A 19,476-nucleotide genomic window follows, 5' to 3' on the forward strand; every position below is an offset into this window, starting at 1 on the left:
GGGACCTGGGACTGACAGACAAAAGTTTCTCCTTTTTCCCATCACATCCTACACTGTGGTCTGACAGAGCAGTCCCTTCTGCTCTCTGCTGACCTCTTGTCCCCTCTGTTCCTCACCCATTTCTGCTTCCCTCCTCTTCTGTTACTCATTTCCCCCACCATTTTCTCTTCTGGCCATTCCCTCTTCTACCCTCATTTGTTTCTCTTGACAAATAATAATACTAGCGTGGATTTTGAGAAGTCATTGAAATTTTATACTTGTGACACACATGATAAATTCACATCTGTTGTTTGTTAAACCTGTGAATATTTGCAGAACCATCCCCAACAATGGTAATTCAAGGTAACATAAAATTCTCGGAATTAGTTTTTATCCTGGGAAGCTTTTCTTATAAAATGACCCAAGTGCTCAAGGTTTAAATAATGAATGACTTTTAAAAAGTTTTTTTAAAAAGTCTGTGGGCTAGATTCTATTCCAGGACTGGAAATGGGTTTCACTTTACATTCCAATTCAAATTTAGTGGTGGTGGTTGCTTGGGCCAATTAAGAAGTATAGTATTTTGAGGTCACAATTGGGCCTGTTTAGAAAGAGTATTGTGGTGAATTAATAATTCTGCCATGGCCTTGAGTTTTATTGGCTGCTCTATGGCATTCTCAGATTACATGGATAATACTTCTTGCCCGAGTGCATTATAAAATGTTCCAGAAAAAATAACGCTACCTTAATTCATTAAAAGAGTAAGTGGATTTTCCACACCATCTATCAGTAAATTATGACTCTAGATTCCCTTATATTCTCATAGGACCTTTTTATGCAGACTCACTGGTATTGAGGAAGGTTTAAAGGGTATATGGATTTATATGGGTATATTGTCTTTCTGTGATATGTGCTGCATTATTAACAGGTGGATGCAAGGTTAGACCTGTGTTCAATGTTTATCCAACCCTTAGGTGACTATGAGTAAGCTATTTAGTCTATCATCTGGATTATCAAGGCTTGATCTCAAGGAAGGAATCAAACTATATGATGTCACATGAAAATTACAACTGCTAAGCAGCATTCAGTAGGATTTAGTTAGTTATTGAAAGATAATGTGTTCCCATCTCATAAATCCATTCTACCTTTGTCATGAGACCTCCTCAATGGCCACTGTCATAGAGTAACCACCAACACATCATTCATCTTAGTTCTTGATACCTGGCATGGTCCCAGAAAAGCCATAGACATCTGGAAGACATGACCAACACTTTGTAAGTGCTCCACTGCTCTGTAAGTGCTATGTAGATATAAGTGGTCAATAAATGTATCTAATTGGTAAAAAGCACTAATTTGACAGATGGCTTTGCTGCAGAGTTCTAATGATTGGACTGATACCCACCTTTTGGATATGCCAAGGGTGAGAAAACAGACATAGTTACTCTCTGTCCTTTGATAGAAGAACTGGAGACAGAGATCTTTCTTGAGTCAACACCTTTCCCCAATAAAATTATGATTTTGAATATGGTATGGAAGAGAATGGATATGAGAGAGGAAATTGGAAAATGTAAAGTAGGCTTAACAGAAATGATAATGTTTGGCAACGCTTTCATACTGTGAAGTTTTCTTTTTAAAAAAGCTTTATCTTCAATATCTTTTCCATTGTTCATATTGTAATTAAATTTTTTGTAATTTTTAATTAGAACATAATATGCATACTATAAACTTTGCCACTTTAGTATACAATTCAATCATTTTTGGTATATTCATACTGCTATACAACCATTATTACTATATAATTACAGAATATTTCCATTAGTCATTAGAAATGTTCCATGTCCTTCTAACATGAGTATTTTGACTCTTCTCTTATTTTCTTGGTAAGTCTAAGTAAAGATTTGTCAGTTGTCTAACTAAACATTTGTTGATCTACGTAAAGAACCAACTTTATCAGATAAACACCAAAACAGTTATAATGGGAGATCTCAATACCCCATTGTCACAAATAGATCACCTAGACAAAAAAATCAACAAAGAAATACCAGCATTCATCCAAATGAACTTGACAGATATCTGCTTTGTAGGAGGACTAAGATATGCTTAGGGTATCACATAGTTATTGTATTTCCATCTTGGAAGGAATTAGAACTTTTTTGAGCTTTTAAATACTTATTTTATAGCTTATCTGTCTCTCTGCCTCTCTCTGCCTCTACTCTCTTCCCTCAGGGATTCAAGCCACACAGGCCTCCTTTTTATTCTTTGAGTATGCTGAGCATGTGGCTGCCGTTTGAGGTTTTTATATACTATTTCTGTTATGTCAGTGATTAAGCCCTTGAAAAGTTCTCATCTGGCCCACAGTCTTATCTGACTGTGGCTAAGGCTAAATGGTATGAGGTAGATGTCATTCTTTTAACATTTTGCAGCTATGACCATACTCCAAAAGCCTGAGTAGTCAGTTTTTCCACAAATATGTACTGAATACCTATAATAGGCTGGGCACTGTGCTAGGTGCTGGTCATACAGCAATGCATATAACATGAGTTGCAACCCCCAAAATCTGACAATATGCCTGAAGTTTGTGTACATGTGTGGTGGAGATAAGAGATGTTTTTTGGAACACATGAGCTAGGCCATGGGTGGACACTGTTTTAGTCCATTTTCTGTTACTATAACTAAATCCCTGAAGCTTGTTAATTTAGAAAGAAAAGAGTGATGAAATTGATAAAGAAAGTTTTACAGTTTTGGAGGCTAAAAGTCCAAAATCAAGCAATCTTATCTATTAAGTCTCTGGCAAGGGCCCTGCTTAGGTGGATTGCAATATGGAAGAGAAACAGAAAAGGAACCAGCCCCATGCAGAATAGGCCAAGCACATGGGGCAGCCTTGCTTTACAACAATCCACTCTTGTAGAAGTAGGGTCCTGTGAGAAGTACACTGATTATCTGAAGGCAGTGTCTTAGGCTTCACTTCTTAAAGGTTGTCCACCACTCAACCCTGGTATCTTTGGGGACCAAGTTTCTAGCACAGGAATCACTAGGGGATACTCTTAAACCATGTGGAAACTAGAGCAAACTTGGCTGGGTAGAAATGATAGGTACTGTTGGACATGCTTTGCATATTGGACCTAACAAATTACTGGCATCAAATTCAACTTATTATAGTTGATTAAATGGGGGTAATTTTACTTGTTGGAATTATATATGCTATATATCTGGGGTACAACATATCCAGCTGTTGTGGTTAGAGACATCTGTCTAGGTCTTCTGGTTCCCCCTTTCCCTAATGGTCATCATAAAAGGATACTTATAAATCCTATCCCTAGTACAATTTTCCTAAAGGCTGTTAAGGATGTTTATTCACCGAGAGGATGAAAACAGCTAATTTAAGACCAAAAAGAAACTTTCAAATTTAAGGTTTTTGCTTTATATAAAGATTACCCTTTTAAAAATATAATACTATTTTAAAAACAATCAAAACATTAAATAATTCTCACCATGACTTTTGCATAAATACTTGGGAATCAAATTGCAAGAGAAAAAGCCCTATGATCATCTATATATGAGACTGCCTGTTCTCCCTCCAAAATCTGTGACACAGGCCTTTTTGATTTGACACCTTGTGGCCCTGTGGCCAAATTGCAGGAAAAGTAACAGCAGAATGGGAAGAGGTGTGTCTGAGCATTAATGGTTTATACCCAAAATCATTAAAATAATGGAAACATCACTTGGAGGACAGTTATGATCATTGTCTCTCAGTCACACACAAAATACCCCAAATTACAAACAAATCCAAGCAATTTCCTGAAGGTAGATTCTGCCTGTTCTGTTCTCTTCCAGGGAGGTGCTCCATGTGTCCCTTCTTTATCTTCGTGTCATCAGTGCCTGTGCAGATGGAAAGATACATATTTATAATTTCCTCAATGGAAACTGTCTGAAGGTGATAAAATCTAATGCCAGAGGTGATCCTGTGCTGTCCTTCTTTTATCATGGCAACAGGTGGGTTGTAGGTGTGGAGAACTGTGATCAATTCTGTTGATGATTTTTTTTTTTCTCCTCTAGCCCTGATTTGCTGACAGAAGGAGAGTGGGTAGTGCCTCCCTCCCATTTTGGCTGTACTGGAGTAGCAGTGCTGTGGGAGAATAATTGGCCTTTGCAGAAACCTAGGAATCAGAGTTCATTTTGACTAATTCATCCTGGATATATGAGGAAATTATGCACTGGGTATAATACGATTCTTTTGTCAGGACTACAGTTGTGCTAATACTCAGCTGTTCTTTCTCTTTGATCATGCACTCAACTCTCCAGAGCTCTGTTAACTGTCATTGTCATCCACTTACAAAAGGGTGAGGGAGGGAGGTCACACTGAAGGAGGTCCAGTGAGGAAGATCCAGTGAGGGAGAGCTGAACCAGTGAGTTTACAGAAACCAGTATCACGACTGAACTCACATTATGCAGTACTGTGCTTGTTATGTATGAATTGCTTCAGGGTGATATTATGTGAAAACAACCAAATAGAATTAACTTGTACATTTTATCCCAAACTCACTGGAAACATTTAATCTCCCTAACCATATTGCCTTCCTTATGACAGGTCATTAATATTATTTAGCAACTTAAAGGGGAGCTGGTAATGAGGTGCAATAAATAAATACTTTTCAATTATGAAGTAATAATGTTGTAAGAGACTGGGGAAATAGCTTTATTAGAGCATGTGCTTATCATATGTGAGATCCTGGGTTCAGTCTCCCGCACTCTGCTCCCTCAAAAAACAATCAGCTCTAATAATCAGCTCTTTTCTCATTCACAGCATCCCCAAAGAAACAACTTCCTTTGAGTTAAAAAAATGTTTGCAAAGATTTTTTTAGTGGAATTTGATCTCCCAAATTCCATTCCAATGTTTCCAGCCCAAACACATCACTTTTCTAGAAAGTTTACACTGGCAGTTAAGGTCTTAAAATTGCAGCCTTTGGAGCAGAAAGGAGCCTATATATAGTATTTCTATTTCTTGTTCACAGTTACAGGAGATCTGACACACAGGAGGAAGCAGTTTGCTTTGTGTAAAACCAGTGGTGGTGGGGGAGGCATTAGAGAAGATAGAAATCATCCTGCTTTATAAGGTACTCTGTCGACATCTGGAGTATGTCCAGAGGGCTAGCATGAAGGAGAGTGATCTATTTGTGTGGAGGGTCAGCAGAGCAGAGAAAGCTTCTCTAGTACAGTTTTCATTCTCATGGTAGGAATAGAAACAGGGGTTCTGAAAACTTTGGGACTCGGAAAAAAACAAATAAAATTTAAAAAGAAGTGAATATCAAGACAATTTTGTGTGGAATACCTAGGCTTCTTCCTAGGTCACCCTAGGTATTTGGGAATTTATTGAAAAATTTTCTAGGCTGGGTGCAGTGGCTTATATCTATAGTCCTGGTTACTTGAGAGACTGAGGCAGGAGGATCGCAAATTCAAGGCCAGCTTGGGCAATTTATTGAGACCTTGTTTTAAAATTTAAAAAAAAAGGCTGAAGATGCAGCTCACTGTGAGCCCCGGTTTCAATTCCCAGTACTGGAAAAGAAAAAGACAGAAAGAAAGAAAAAGAAAAAGAAAATTATAACATGAGAAGCAAGGCAATCAGAACACATGTGCTCTGTTCAGGTTTGTTTGTTTATTAAAGAAAATAGTTGCAAAGCTAGGCACTGGCTGCATGGCCTGGTTCCTTTCATTGCTCCCCACTCACCAACACCTTACACTAGCTTTTTTTGTATGGTTATTTCATGGGCACTGCTCTGTTGGCTAGAGGTCCGATGGGACAGTAATTGCAATACATGTTTTGGTGGCCTCCATGCTCCTTTGGTGGGCAATCTTGTTTTGGTCCCAGGATGGTGGTCAACACAGAGAGCAATATTCTCATGTTCCAGTTTGAGAATATAAAGTGGCAGTACTCCCACGAAAGAAGTAAACAAAAGAAGAGTAAGAATAAAGAGGAGGAAAAGGAAGAAAAAAGTCTCCTGGACATTCTTTCCAAGTCTAGCACTCAGGTTCACAGCGTAAGAGAATCTGTATCCAGTAAACAAACTGTTACCCAGGAGTTCCTACCAAATAAACCTCACAAGTCTCACCTTCTTCTGAATCCAAGCAAGCTACCTCCAGGTAAAGGAGCTGAACTGCAAACAATTTTGTGGTAACCAATGGAGCAGGGGAGGGGATTTTAGATATTTTGGCCAAGGGTTTCTTGATGACATAAATTCTAACACTTCAGGAAAGTGGGAACCATTTTCTTTGATCCATCAATTTGTTAGCCAGCTCAAGGGAACCTCTTGACTTTCATGATCTAGATTTTCAAATTTATTAGCATCTTTGTATAGTAGATTATATAGTAACCTTATACTTGCCATTGAAAAAAGCAACCAACATCTCCTATCCCCCAAATCCAAACAAGTATTATAAAACTATTTCCTCAGAAGAGAGATAAAAAGTTACTATAAGTAGAAAAATGTTCTATGCAGAATGTATTATCTTTAGACCTTTGAGAGACAGTGTGTGTACCTGGAAAATATTAGTTATAAAGCAAATATGTATATGTGTGTACGGGTAGATATGTCTGAGTGTGTAGGTGGGGATATGGGCATTGCTCATGCCATTTATGACATCTAAAGAATAAATTATATGCAGGCTAGAGTAGCAAAACTCCTTCCTTTTAGTTGCTCCATATATGGCATGAAATTTGATACACAGATCTATAGAGAACACCTATAGATTACCTCCAAGCATATCACTGTACAAATAGCCAATCTTGAGGAGGCCAGAGTTTAAGATAATGCTTAGAGCTTGATAATCAGTAGGAAAAGTAGGTGGTAGTCAGGAAGTGATCTAGACATTAGATTTTAGGTGACTACTTAGTTTAATATCAGAATAACCAACATAGTGATATTTTGAGTGAAAATCTGTTGAATTATGAGGCCCCATTATTACTGTTTTTACTATTAATATGCCCACATTATTCAGATCTAATAAGATTATATAATTACTACAGTTTCTTCCTCACTTACTTTAGCCATGTTAATACAAGTACCTTGTTGTATACCTAAAATATACCAATAAAAGAATTTAAGAAGAAAAATACAAGTACCTCAAAGATAAGGAAACCAAAATCACCCCCAAAAAATGGCCACAGAGAACTGGTTCTCTTTACAGGGGAGTAAATGGCATGGATGATGGGCAAGAGAATTGGGAAGAAAAAAAATCCAAGACAGGTGATATGATAGTGATGCTTTACTGTAAATCAGTGACAAGATCCAGTCCCCTGCCCCATGCTCTCCTTTAGTTTTCTTTTTAGCAGACCTTATCTTTGAGGATTCAGAGAGTGACAGGTTTTCCTTAATTGTCCCTTTATTAACTTGAGGGTCTAGAGGAAGAAAGTTCCTTAGATCCAGGGCTCCCAGTCTACTTTCATTCAGCTTTGTGGCCTCTTGCACAGTTGTGCCAGTAGTCTGAATAATGGGCACAGAAGAAGGATGAAGAGGAGATTAGGCTAGTTAGGCTGGTTACAGGAGATAAGAGAGAGATGTTTTGGGGTGGGATATGCTATGTATATGAGATAAAGAAATATGGGGGGGGAGAGAGAGATTGACTGTAAGAAGAGAGCAAGAGTCAGGCACGGTGGTACATATCTGTAATCCCTGTACTTTGGAAGGCTGAGACAGGAGGATAACAAAACTCAAGCCCTGCCTGGACAACTTCGTTACTTAGGATAACCCTGTCTCAAAAAATAAAAAATAAAAAAAGGGGCTGGGATGTAGCTCAGTGCAAAGGCCCTGGGTTCAGTTCCTATTACTGCAAACAAAAACAAACTAACAAAATCTCAGAAAAATCAAACAAAGAAATGAAGAAAAGTTGCTGGATATCATGACTGAACTGCCCCTTTATTGTTTTTGAAGGGGATTGGTAACAACTCCTTTCAAATATTTTTTAGTATAGTAGTCTTTCTTTGAACCAAACACCATGCAGAGATTTGTTTTAAGGTAAGGTCAGAAGAATCAAGTTTGATGAAAATTATGCTAATTATGAACATCCTGTATATACTCGTGTCTGTATACCTGAAGAAGTCTACCTCTGGTATAAAGTTCAAGAAGGGAAATTGCTGAGCCAAAAGATAAGTGCATTTAAAAACTAGAAAGTTATTGCCATGTTTGTCCTTAAAAGTGCAGTATTAATTTACACTTCCACTAACAATGTGTGAGAGTTCATTATCACATTCATGACAACTTTGGGTGTTATCACCTTGTACATGTTTACATGGTAAGTAAAAATGGTGCTTGTGTTTCTTTAAGATTGATCATTAATTAAATGTCCAACAGTGGCCAATGGCTAAGCAGATAATACACAATCTATACCTGGAATATTGTATGACAGCTAATAATTGTATGATGAGAATTGTATGATGGGCATTGAAGTAATGGGGATATACATAGAGACTTGGAAAGATGTCCAAGATATATTGTTAGGCAAAAAAGGCAATTTAATGAACAATGAGCTCATTCCAGTGCCTTTTTTAATAAAAGGAGAAAAATTCTTTGTTTTTGGGGGTTTGGAAGAAGGGAAAATTTTTTTTAAAATTTATTTATTTTTTTGGTACCGAGGATTGAACTCAGGACCTTGCACTTGTGAGGCAGGAGGCGGCACCACTGAGCTAAATCCCTGGCCTAAAAAGTTTTATATTTTAATTCACTCAGTTTTATAAATTTTATTTTATTTTTTGGGTTTTTTTTTAGTACTGGGTCCTTATGCTTTTGAGGTAGGTGGTGGAATCACTGAGCTAAATCCCCGGCCCAGTTTTATAAATTTTATTAAAATGTTGTTTAATTAGCAAAGTAAAGGTCAGGGAACAATTTGAGTTTTCATTTCATCCTAATCTGTTCATCTTTGGATAAAAACTATTGGGCCAAGGGAAATTATATGCATAACACCTTGTGTTTTATTTGCTGGTGTAGCTTGGGGTTTAAACTGACTCTTACTTGTTAGGTTCCAGACTAGACAAATGACTTCTACTTTTCATGACTGTTATTCCTTCTGAAAGTAGGAAAATGTTATCAGTAAGGGATTTTAGGGTCTTAAAAGCTTAAACGGGATCAAGATACTATATTTGCTTACCTGTGAAGATATCTTCATTAACTTATTGGTCTTATACTCCTCAGAAGTCTTGATGTAAAGTAATATATAGGAAGGATTCTGTTGATCTGGCCATTGGATTTTGGACCTGCTGATATTTTTGTCATGTTATAATGTTTTGCATTGCCCAGAGGTGATACAGTCTTCAAAGGTAGGTCTGATTCTGGGAAATGTCCAGGATCAATGGAAGTCAAATCTCATTAATAAAACTGAGATCATACTTTGTGATATAATTATCATTAAAAATATAGGCATATTATTACAAATAGATAAGGCCTGTTTTGTGTGAATCATACATTGATACATTCAGGTCATTTCTACAGGGAAGTTTCAAAAATTTGTGAATATTGGAACTGAATATGTCTCCAAAATATGCATATCTAAAAGCTAATGCACACTTTATATGAGTTTAGCACATTTGTTTAAAATTTATTTTATTAAGTCATTTCTAGTATCATCATTTCTGATATCATTAGGGACATCTGACACATGGTGGCATGCCTGCTGGGCAACAATACCTAAGTATACCTAGCAGTTTAGAAAGATAGAATGGCTTTAACTTTCATGCATAAGTACTTAATAGTTTCATAGAATACTGATTTTATTTTCTTTTTATTAAAACAGATGATGAGGAGAAAGTACAAATACAAAGACAACTGAAAGCTCCTGAAAAATTGATCAGACATTCAAAGAAAAAGTCCTGGAAAATGCCTATGTCACCTAACCGGTTTCTTCTGACTGTCAGTGCCTTGCAACAAGCCCATAATTCTGGAGAATTTGCCTATCCCCATAAGCCCCAAACTCAAGTCATTGATACCTGGGTACCTTCAATTTCATACCCAAGGAAGGTCCTGAATTTCAAGGGAAAGTCAATCCAACATGCAGTTGACTGGTTGAAATTTAATAATCTTCCAATAGATGTGAAACAAATTAATATTCCTCTTGAAATCCAGAAACTGAAGCCCAACTTGAAGAGATCTTTGCATAGTCCCAGTGTGCAGTCTACCATACCCCGGCCCATGGTCATCCACCCCAGGTTCTCTGACAGCTTAAAAGGTGAACACCACTTGACCAGTTCTACTGGAAAAGCAGTGCACCATATGGGCCCCCTGACCAGCATGCAGGTCGTTAAGCCCAACCACATGCCAGCTCCACAAGTGAGCCTGGCTACCCTGACTCTCAAGAAAGAAAGGCCGCACTTCAACACAACTCTGGATCCCCTTTGAATGAACACACAGTTCGTGCTATTGACTGTGAATGAAGAGAAAGAGTATGAGGAAGCCAAGATGAGAGACTATCAGGCCAGTGAGCCCACTAGAATGGTCAATCCAGGAAAAGCAAGCAAGGCTGGGTGGATCCAGAAGATCAAAGGTCTGCCTATAGATAATTTCATAAAGCAAGGGAAAATAGCAGCTTCTGAACTTGGACAAAATATATTCATCTAAATGAGCCTTGGGAAATTACAGTGTATTACAATAAACAGAAAACCAAGTGGGTATTGTATTTGGCCTTGCCCTGCCCACCTGGCCCCTCCTTTCCTTCTTTTTTTTTGGTACCAGGGATCGAACTTGGGTCCTTGCGCTTGCGCACCTTTCCTTCTTTCTTTGACAATTCCCTGGCAATTAATGTGGAAACTCCTATCTTCCTACCAGCAAAGAACAGATATTATCAGAGTAAGAAAGGAGGAAGAGGATAGGAGATATTGGCCTCTGCATTTTTATTGGAAACCATTCAATGAGATTTAGGGAAGTTCAATTTCATTGATAGGTGGTAGGGAAATCTTGGAAAATTAGATACTACTCACCACTACCAATTTCAAGATGTCAATTTGTCCAGGAAATGAGGGGTTGTATCAGAATAATTAATTGAAATTTGCTGATATTTTGGTACGGAAACTCAAGTGAGTTCAGTTACCCTAAAAGGGTGAAGCTCTAGACAGGTTGACTTATTATATTTGAAAATATTTGGTGTGTGTTTCCTTCTTAAGGCTAACTCCTTTGGAAAAGAATCATTTACATCCTCCCAACAAAGAGAGATACTAATATCAAGTGGGTTGAGATTTCTATTTAAACCTTTGGAGGGTAGTCAAGGTCAGACAGGTAATTTAGAGGAGTCAGTCCCCCATAGGCGCTATGGCCCAGTGGAGAGCCCATGCTCCATCCACAGGGCATAGCTCCTACTTCGTGGCTTAGCATGGCCAGATCTTGCCCTATATTTTTAAAGAATAATTAATTTAAGTAGAATGCATAACAAAAGTAAAAACAACAAAAAGTCAGTCCTATAAAAACCCACAACACGGGGCTGGGGATTTAGCTCAGTGGTTTCACTGCCTGCTGCGCAAGCACAAGGACCTGAGTTCGATCCCCGGTACCAAAAACAATGACAACAGCAACAAAACCCACAACACCGAGTAAGCCACCAAAAACATGCTTCAGACAGGCTAGATGCAGAGAACATCTATCCATCTCCGAGTAAGCATGTATTTACTTTGCCAAGCTCTCTATCCTTTGGTAAATGTGTGTTTGTGTGTGTGGGATGTTTCTTCACTATTTTGATACTAGGTTTAAAATATCACTGATAAATAGCCATGTAAAAAAAGGTTTTTTTGTTTTGTTTTTTGTTTTAAGTGCAGGGAGGGGATCCAACCTTAGCCTCCCACATGCTAAGCAAGCACTCTACCAGTCAACTACACCCCCCAGCCTAAAATCTGTAGTTTTTAATGAAAAGAATCCCTTCATTTAAGGAAACGTGGGAATATTATTCCGTGAGCCTTCCAACAGTAGTCTGATTTAGGTCAGGCAGATAGGCTATTCCTATCATCACAGCCCCTGAATTTTAGTTCTAAGTAAAATTACACCATTAGCGGCCGAACTTCAAACAATAATAAAAAAAGTGTCCCACCTGCTAAATACCTTGTAAGGATATCAGCCACTCCCACTTTACGACTGAAGAAACAGCAGTGCATAACTGGCAACAGTGGGTAGGAGTTGAAACCCAGGAGCCCAAACTTCAGGGTGCAAGTGTCAACCTCGATTCCTTATTGTTTTCCGGCGTCTCAGGTTATTCCCTTCCCAAAACAATGCCCTGTGTTGTTTATAGAGTCTTTTTGCTTTGTTCTTTTTACTCCTTCGCAAGAGCACATTTATTTTTTTAATTGCTTTTAAAATTTAATACACAAAAGTAATACTGCTCGGGAATACTGGTCGTTGTAAAATACTCAAATTACGGAATAAAGCCTTGCCCCTCGCACTCAAGGGATAGACGCTGGCAGTAATACCTCACGGTTAGCGAAAAACATTGTACCCACTGCGAAACTGCGTAGCTTCCCGTTAGATCTGACTGTAGTTCCGGGATCCTTTCCGAGCTGCTAAGTATTTTGCTTCTAATTGGATGAGACCCGGCTCCCGCTTCCAGATCGCCCTGCCCACGACCTCGCTCCACCCCTGTATAGGCCTGCCCGCGCTCTTCCAGGCAGCAGTTGCTCCACCCTCCCGAAGTTTAGAAGCGGAAGTGGGGCTGGAAAGTAGGTCCGGGTTGCGGCCTGCACAGTAGCCCCTTCCTGGCCTGTGGTGACGAGGCAGCTGGAGTTGCACACCGGACCGGGCGGCTGCTACGCTGACGTGGCCCCCGGAAGTGGGGCTGGCGCAGGGCCGCCATGTTGCCGCAGGTGAGGGGCTGTGGGCTTCGGGAGAGGGCAGAGGCACCTAGAGGGCTTCCCTGCTAGGTTTATGGGGCGAGAGCCGGGCGTCCCGGGGCTGTTGTGCCCCTGCCCGCCGCCTGAGCTCGAAGAAGAGCGGGACGGGCGAGCGAGAGTGGAGGACCGAGGACAGTTGTTCGGGGAGGGCTTCTGGGTGCCCCGAGGCTTCTGGTGAGCAGGGAAAGCTTGGGGCTGTGGAGGAGCCCATCGTCAGCAAATGCCAACGGTCAGGTTACCCCCGGGCTGGGCTGCAGCAACGCTCTGGGCTTGAGGTTGCGGGTGGTCGCTTTTTCCTTAGCCCATAGTACAGCGGGTGGGAAGAGGGGGCAGTTGCCTGCGGACATCTCAGATTTCTCCTGGCCTGACCCTTGGGACGCGCTCTACGACCCTGTAGGAATAGGAGGAAGTGCCGGAGTCTTGCATTCAGATTATTACCCAACTAACATTGACGGTGATTATCACTTTTGTGCCCTCATAGTCCATAGGTTTGTTGTGTTAAATTTTAGTTTATTAGTTCGTATGTGTAGTACATGATTCCTTGTGGGAAGTTGGTCTTTTTCGGAGGGCTACATGTTTGCCTTGAACTCATGGGGGTCCTCCTGCCTCAGCCTCTTGAGTGCTGGGATTACAAGCATGTGTCACCATGCCTGGCCCAATAACACATCTATTTTTCACTAACCCCCCCATCCCTCCATCTCTTGGGTCTCCTTCCCTTTTGCAAAAGATGCTTGTCTCTTAATTCTTCTGTTCTCTGTGTCAGTTCTAGTCAGTCTTTCTCTCCTGCAGTTCTGAACTTTTCTTACTGAGGTCACTGATGACCTGTTAAAAATACAGTGATCGCTTTGTTTTCATCTTACTTAGTGAGCAGCATTTGACAAAATTGATTGGATCTTTCTCCCGGAAACACCAGAGCTGTCACAATACCACTCTGTCCTGCGTCACCTCTCATTTCTTACGATTTCCTTCTTAGTCCTCACTCTTCATGCCTTCTCACCTTTCTGACATCTGAATATTGGAGTGTCCAGAGTCCGCCTTTGGCATTTTATCCTTTTGCTTTGGGCAGAAACTTTGAGATATTCCTTGATGACTTTTCTCTTGTCCCCACATTCCTCCTACCAGCTAATCCTGTCAGCTCTACCTTAAAATGAGTTCAAAATCTGTTCATTTTTCGCTATCTTCACTGCATTTACAACCTGGAGCAATTTATTACTTCCTGTCTTCATTATTGGAGTAGTCTTCTAGATTGATGCCTTTGTTTCTCCCTTCTAACTTCCTCCAGGGTATTTTTCTCACCCTGTGGTACTCAGGTTGAATCTAGGGCTTTTGCAATGAGTCATCATCCCCAGCCTTTTAATTTATTTTGGGACAGGGTCTCAGGTGCCCCAGGTAGCCTCAGGCTTGTGATCTTCCTGTCTCAGTCTACCAGAGCACCAGAATTATAAGAATGTGCCACTGCACTCAGCTTATCCTCTAGGTTCTTAATACAGTAGTGAGAATTTTCTTGTGCATTAGAACATGTCAGTCCTATGCTCAGAACACTAGTATTTACCTCTCTCAAAAAATTTTATAAAGTTCTTATACTAGCATATTGATATTCTTAAAACCAAACTTCTGATTTTGCCTCAAAGTCTATCATGCCCATGGTTTTCTCTATCTTGGTAAATGCAGTTGCAAGAGTACAGAACTATTTATTTTCTCTCCCTTTTTTCTCCTGTACCACTTAAAACAGTGTCAGCAACTTAGTAGGCACTCGGGGTTTACTGAATAAGTAAGAAGAACCTCGTCTTTCAGAACGCAGGGTAGGAGCGGAGTGTTGTAGACAGAGTGAATCACAAGTGCTTAAATCTTAAATCACATTGAAGGACTCAATGTGACACAATTTTGGCCTGTTTAAGTAACTGAAAAGACTAGTCTGACAAGAGCTTAATTGTTGTTTCTTGTTACTTCTGTACAAAATTACCATAAATGTAGGGGCTTAAAACAAATTAATTCTTACAGTTCTGGTGGTCAGAAGTCCAAAATGAGGCTTATGGGGATAAAATTAAGGATTGAGCATGGCTTTTGTTCCTTCTGGAGGTTTTAGAGGAGTCTGTGTCCTTACCTTTTCCAGCATTTTGAGGCTGCCTGTATTCCTTGGCTAGGCTAGTCGCCCCTCTGGCTTCAAAAGCGTCAGCAGAGCGTATTCACAACTTATTCTGCCTTTTGTATCATCACCTGTGACTCTGACTTTGCTGTGTTCCTCTTTTAAGCATCAGTATGATTACGTCTTTGGGCCTATCTGGATAATTCAGACTAATCTCCCTATCTCAAGATCCTTAATTTAATCATGTCTGCAAAACATTTTTTTTTTCAGCCATGTACACATATTCACAGGTTCCAGGGATTAGGACCTTAATGTCCACATCTTTGACTGAGAGAAGAGGCATTATTCACCCTACACAGTTAATGAGGGGAGAGTAACTTGAGAGATCATGATAGGATAGGGCAGGGAAAGATCATGATAGGTTAGGATAAGGAATCTTTTTTTTTTTAGTCCAAGTGCTGTGAGTTTTAAGGCAGGAAATGACAGTCTGGTGTGACAGTGTCTTGCTGCCTGTTAGGTGGAGATTGGCCTTTTGGGATCAAAAGCAGAGGGCCATAATTTTTTATTCCTAGATCTTAATCTTGGCTGTGTGGTTTGAATATCTAGGGAGCTTTAAAAATAAACCCAGATGTCCAATCCATACTCCAGAGCAATTACATCTGAACCTCTGGGGATGGTACCCAGATATCAGTTGTTACTTTTTTAAAAGAAGCATTTTCAGTCTAGGCAGGTTGAGAACCACTGGTCACAAAGAGCTGAATCCATTTTACCTTTCCAGTTTTAGCATCTATTCTGCTTTCCCCATCTTTTTTTTTACTATGGGCTTTTAATATGAGCTACCTGGTCATCCTACATATATACTTTTGTGTGTTCCATCATCTATGCCTTTGAAAACATGTATAGTTTAAGGACTGAGCAAGAGACATATATAGTCTGTCAAGGCCCAGCTGATAAACTCTTCCAGGAAACTTCTCCAGAGCCCTGTAATAGAAATGATTCTTTCCCTGCCCTGTGCTCCCATTTGAACTTATATTACTCTGCACGGTCTGTAATAGATTATAGGCAGTTGTTTCCCTTGTTTATTCACTCACACCTTCAACAAATACACTACTTGTCCGGGTGCTGTTGTGGACACTAGTTTTATTACAATGGTAAAAGAGTCCTTCCAGTAGATAGAGGTAGGAGGGGCAGACTTGCAGTTAGAATACCTTGTGATAATTCAATTGAAGATTACTCCAGGTGCTATAGGATTTTAGGGAAAATTTCCAAGCTATTTCTGTATTTGAGGTGAAACGTGGAGGGTGAGTTGGTGTTTGCTTGATGGTGAACTTGGCAGGGGATGGGAAAAGGCAAGAGCATTTTGAGTAGAGAAAACATGTGAAAGGCTGAAAGATGAGAGAGGCTGTGCAGTAACTGCAGTGCCCAATGGGAGGGAGTGTCAGGTAAGTAGGGGGCATTAGATCATGCGATCTATACTCTATGAGGAGGAGTTATATTATCCTCTGTTTGGAGGGGCACCATTGAAAAGTTTGAGCAAGGGAGTGACATGGTGTGATTTCCATGGTGGTACACTTAGTTTGTGAGTAATGTAGAGGAGAAGCTGGAATAGAGCAGGGGTGATGAGATAAAGGCAGGGGGCCAGGTGAGTGGAACTAGGGAAGGTACAACTATCAGGGTCCTTGTGATTGAGGCTGAAGGGGAGTTGCAGTAGGTTCAGTTTCGAACCATTCTTAGGTCCTAAGGTGGTGAAAGGAAGGAGTGCTATAGGAAGGTAGAAGATAGAAGAGGAGATTTCAGGATCAGGGTTTTAAAAATCTTTTTTTGAACAATAAGTGATCTTAAAGAGGTTTAAATGCTGATTAGAAAGACCTGATAGAATTGAAGATACAAAAGATGTAAGTAAAGGGGAACATGATAGAAGCCTCTAAGAAGGCGTAAAAGAGGATTTGGTGCACAGTTGTTTGGTCTTGGGTTAGAGGAGATGGTTTTGTGAGAATGAAAACAAGGATGCAGTCAGGTGGTTTTGTGAAGGAGCCAAAATACTGAGTTTATCCCTGATAGGTTCAGCTTTCTGCATGACTTGGGAGAAAGCACCTGAGGGTAGATTTAAGTTTGCAGGAGCATTATATTCAACCCAGTATTTTCTGAGAGATCAGTAGCCCAAGGACTGGTATGGAGACAGCTGAGTCTTGGATTATCATGTTGAGTATCATGTTTGAAGTTGGAGTAGAGGATTGGCACATGTCTTTTCTACTAGGTTTCAAATTCCTGATGGCTTTGCCATGTCATAATTTTATCTTCCTTTTGACGAATGTGCAACCTTGCATTGTGATAGGTATATAAATACTGAATTTCATTTTGTTTCATAGATATTTAATTTCCTTACTAGGACAGTAATGATGACGCTGAAGATGTTTCACTGTTTGATGCAGAAGAAGAGACAGTTAGTAGATCAACAAGATCCAAAATCAGGTAAGAGGATGTTACATTTTGTTGGTTTCCAGTGCTATTCTGTCCTTGTGTTGGTGTCACCTTATGGGATTCAAGGTGGAATGGTTGCATTAAGCTTGTGAATTGTTGCTAGTTTGATTTAGTGTAAGAATAGGGAAAAATTGGCATATGGAATTTTATTCAATTCTGAGTTTTCAAATCAGCATATCCAATTATTTGAATACTAGTGTTTTTAAATTTTGTGATAGCTACTGTTTTCCAACAGTATTACACAATTTCTTTGTATAATTTATGTTGATACATTACATTTCTGTCTCTTTTGGTACCCAGAATTGAAGTCAGGGCCTTGTGCTTGCCAGGCAGGTGCTGCACCGTTGAGCTACATCCCCGGCCCTTGATTCATTACATTTTGATTTATTACCCAAATTTTAGAATTATGTTTTTTAGAAATAAAATGAAAATATCAAGCCAAATAATTCTTTACTAAATTTCTCTCCAAAGAAATTCATTTAATGAAGTAAAATTCTACCTGAACCTTAAAGCATGCAAAGTATAAGGTGCTAGTCACAAAAGACTGAATATTATATGATTTTATTTATATGAAATGTCCAGAATAGACAAATCTTTGGAAATGGAAAGCAGATTATTAGAGTAATGAGAAATTATTGATTATGGTGATGGTTGCACATTGCTGAATATACTAAAAATCATTAAGTTGTATACTTTAAGTAGATGAATTATATGGTATGAGAATCCTATCCAAAACAAAAACCAAAAAACCCCTTGATGGTTACTTTGTCTTTTTTAAAAATTTTAATTTTTTAGTGTATACATGGAGTACATAAAGTTTACATTCCTTGTGGGAAGTTGGTACATGTACATAACACACCTTAATTCCTTTTTTTCCTCCCCTTTCCCTTACCTCCTTCCCCAATCTACCCACCTCTTGGTCTGTTTGCTTTTTTTTTGGTACGTGTTTGCAGTACATAATGCTTACATTGCATTCCTTGTGTGGAGATGGTACATATATGTAACCCATCCCAATGCTTTTTTCATCTCCTATCATCCCTCTGCTGCCTCCTCCTCCATCTCTTGATCCTCTTCCCCTTTGAGAAAGCTCTAACTCCCTATTTCCTATTTTCTGTCCTTTTTTTGTTCTTTTGAGACAGAGGCTTGCCATGTAATCCAGACTGGTCTCAAATTTATGGCAATCCTGCCTCAGCTTTGCCGAGTACTGGGACAGGCATGTGCCATTAAGCCCAGCTCTTTTTATTTTGCCCTTTATTTTACTTCAGGTTTCTTCTATAAGAGAAACCATGTTATATTTAAGCTTGTGGGTCTAATTTATTTCACTTAACATTATGGTCTCAAGGTGGATCTGGTTTCCTACAAATGACTCACGTTTAAATGGTTACTTTGTCTCGTACCTGAACTGATTTCTGAGGGTCTGGGAATTCATTCCATATGAGTTGATAACTCAAACTGGGTAACGTCTGTTGTTAACATGTTTTGTGAAAGTTTCTATTCAATGAGGTGTTACAGTCATGTTTACACAGTGTATTTCCTGTGATGATAAGGTTTAGATAAGTACTTAAGATGGGAATTTAAGAAATAAAGAGAGGTACATGGTTTCCTTCTTTCTCAAATCATCTTTTATTTTGAAAAAGGTGCTTATAGTTGTACACTGGCTAAAACATTTTGCATCTACATTTAGTACCTGTAGTAAAATGTTGTTGCATTTCTTTTATTGTGTTTTGGTTTTCAGACATCCGGTGGCATCATTTTTCCATTTGTTCTTTCGAGTCAGTGCAATTATAGTCTATCTTCTGTGTGAATTGCTCAGCAGCAGTTTTATTGCCTGTATGGTGACCATTATCTTGTTGTTGTCATGTGACTTTTGGGCAGTGAAGGTAGGTTTGCTTTTTTTTATTTTAAAATTGTCCTTAATATGAGTTTGAATAATGTATAAAGAGTAAGAAATGAGACATAGCATTTTAGATTGGTGTTATCTTTTTGTTACTTCAGGCCTTATGTGTTAAAGTGCAGGATATAGCTATCACATGTAGATTATTAAACTACTAAGTTGTCTGTGCCATATGTCAATAAGTATTAC

The 19,476-nt window shown here is 39.3% G+C and overlaps 2 protein-coding genes across 13 annotated transcripts in view; both read left to right on the forward strand.

Annotated features, from left to right (window-relative positions):
• Nucleotides 1–10,628, forward strand: part of Fbxw10b (F-box and WD repeat domain containing 10B) — a 41,983-nt gene extending 31,355 nt beyond the window's left edge. The window contains 3 exon segments of the mRNA XM_021249008.2: nucleotides 3,811–3,969; nucleotides 5,843–6,114; nucleotides 9,757–10,628. Of these exon segments, the coding sequence (XP_021104667.2) occupies nucleotides 3,811–3,969; nucleotides 5,843–6,114; nucleotides 9,757–10,577 (1,252 nt within the window). The 3' untranslated portion in view covers nucleotides 10,578–10,628.
• A 1,975-nt stretch (nucleotides 10,629–12,603) lies between these two features.
• The window catches only part of Tvp23c (trans-golgi network vesicle protein 23 homolog C), a 113,474-nt gene continuing 106,601 nt past the window's right edge, over nucleotides 12,604–19,476 (forward strand). For 5 of the 12 annotated variants that reach the window (XR_002391207.2, XR_002391208.2, XR_002391209.2 and 2 more), the window contains exons 1-3: nucleotides 12,605–12,799; nucleotides 17,302–17,384; nucleotides 19,129–19,273. Coding sequence is in view for 6 of the 12 variants with exons in the window: in XM_087204349.1 (XP_087060475.1) it covers nucleotides 12,788–12,799; nucleotides 17,302–17,384; nucleotides 19,129–19,273 (240 nt within the window). In the remaining 6 variants the exon portion in view is untranslated. 12 annotated transcript variants of the gene reach the window in all.

Source organism: Heterocephalus glaber, unplaced genomic scaffold (genome assembly GCF_053883595.1).
Source record: "Heterocephalus glaber isolate CG9 unplaced genomic scaffold, H.glaber_assembly_v1.0 deba00000474, whole genome shotgun sequence".
Taxonomy (NCBI): domain Eukaryota; kingdom Metazoa; phylum Chordata; class Mammalia; order Rodentia; family Bathyergidae; genus Heterocephalus; species Heterocephalus glaber.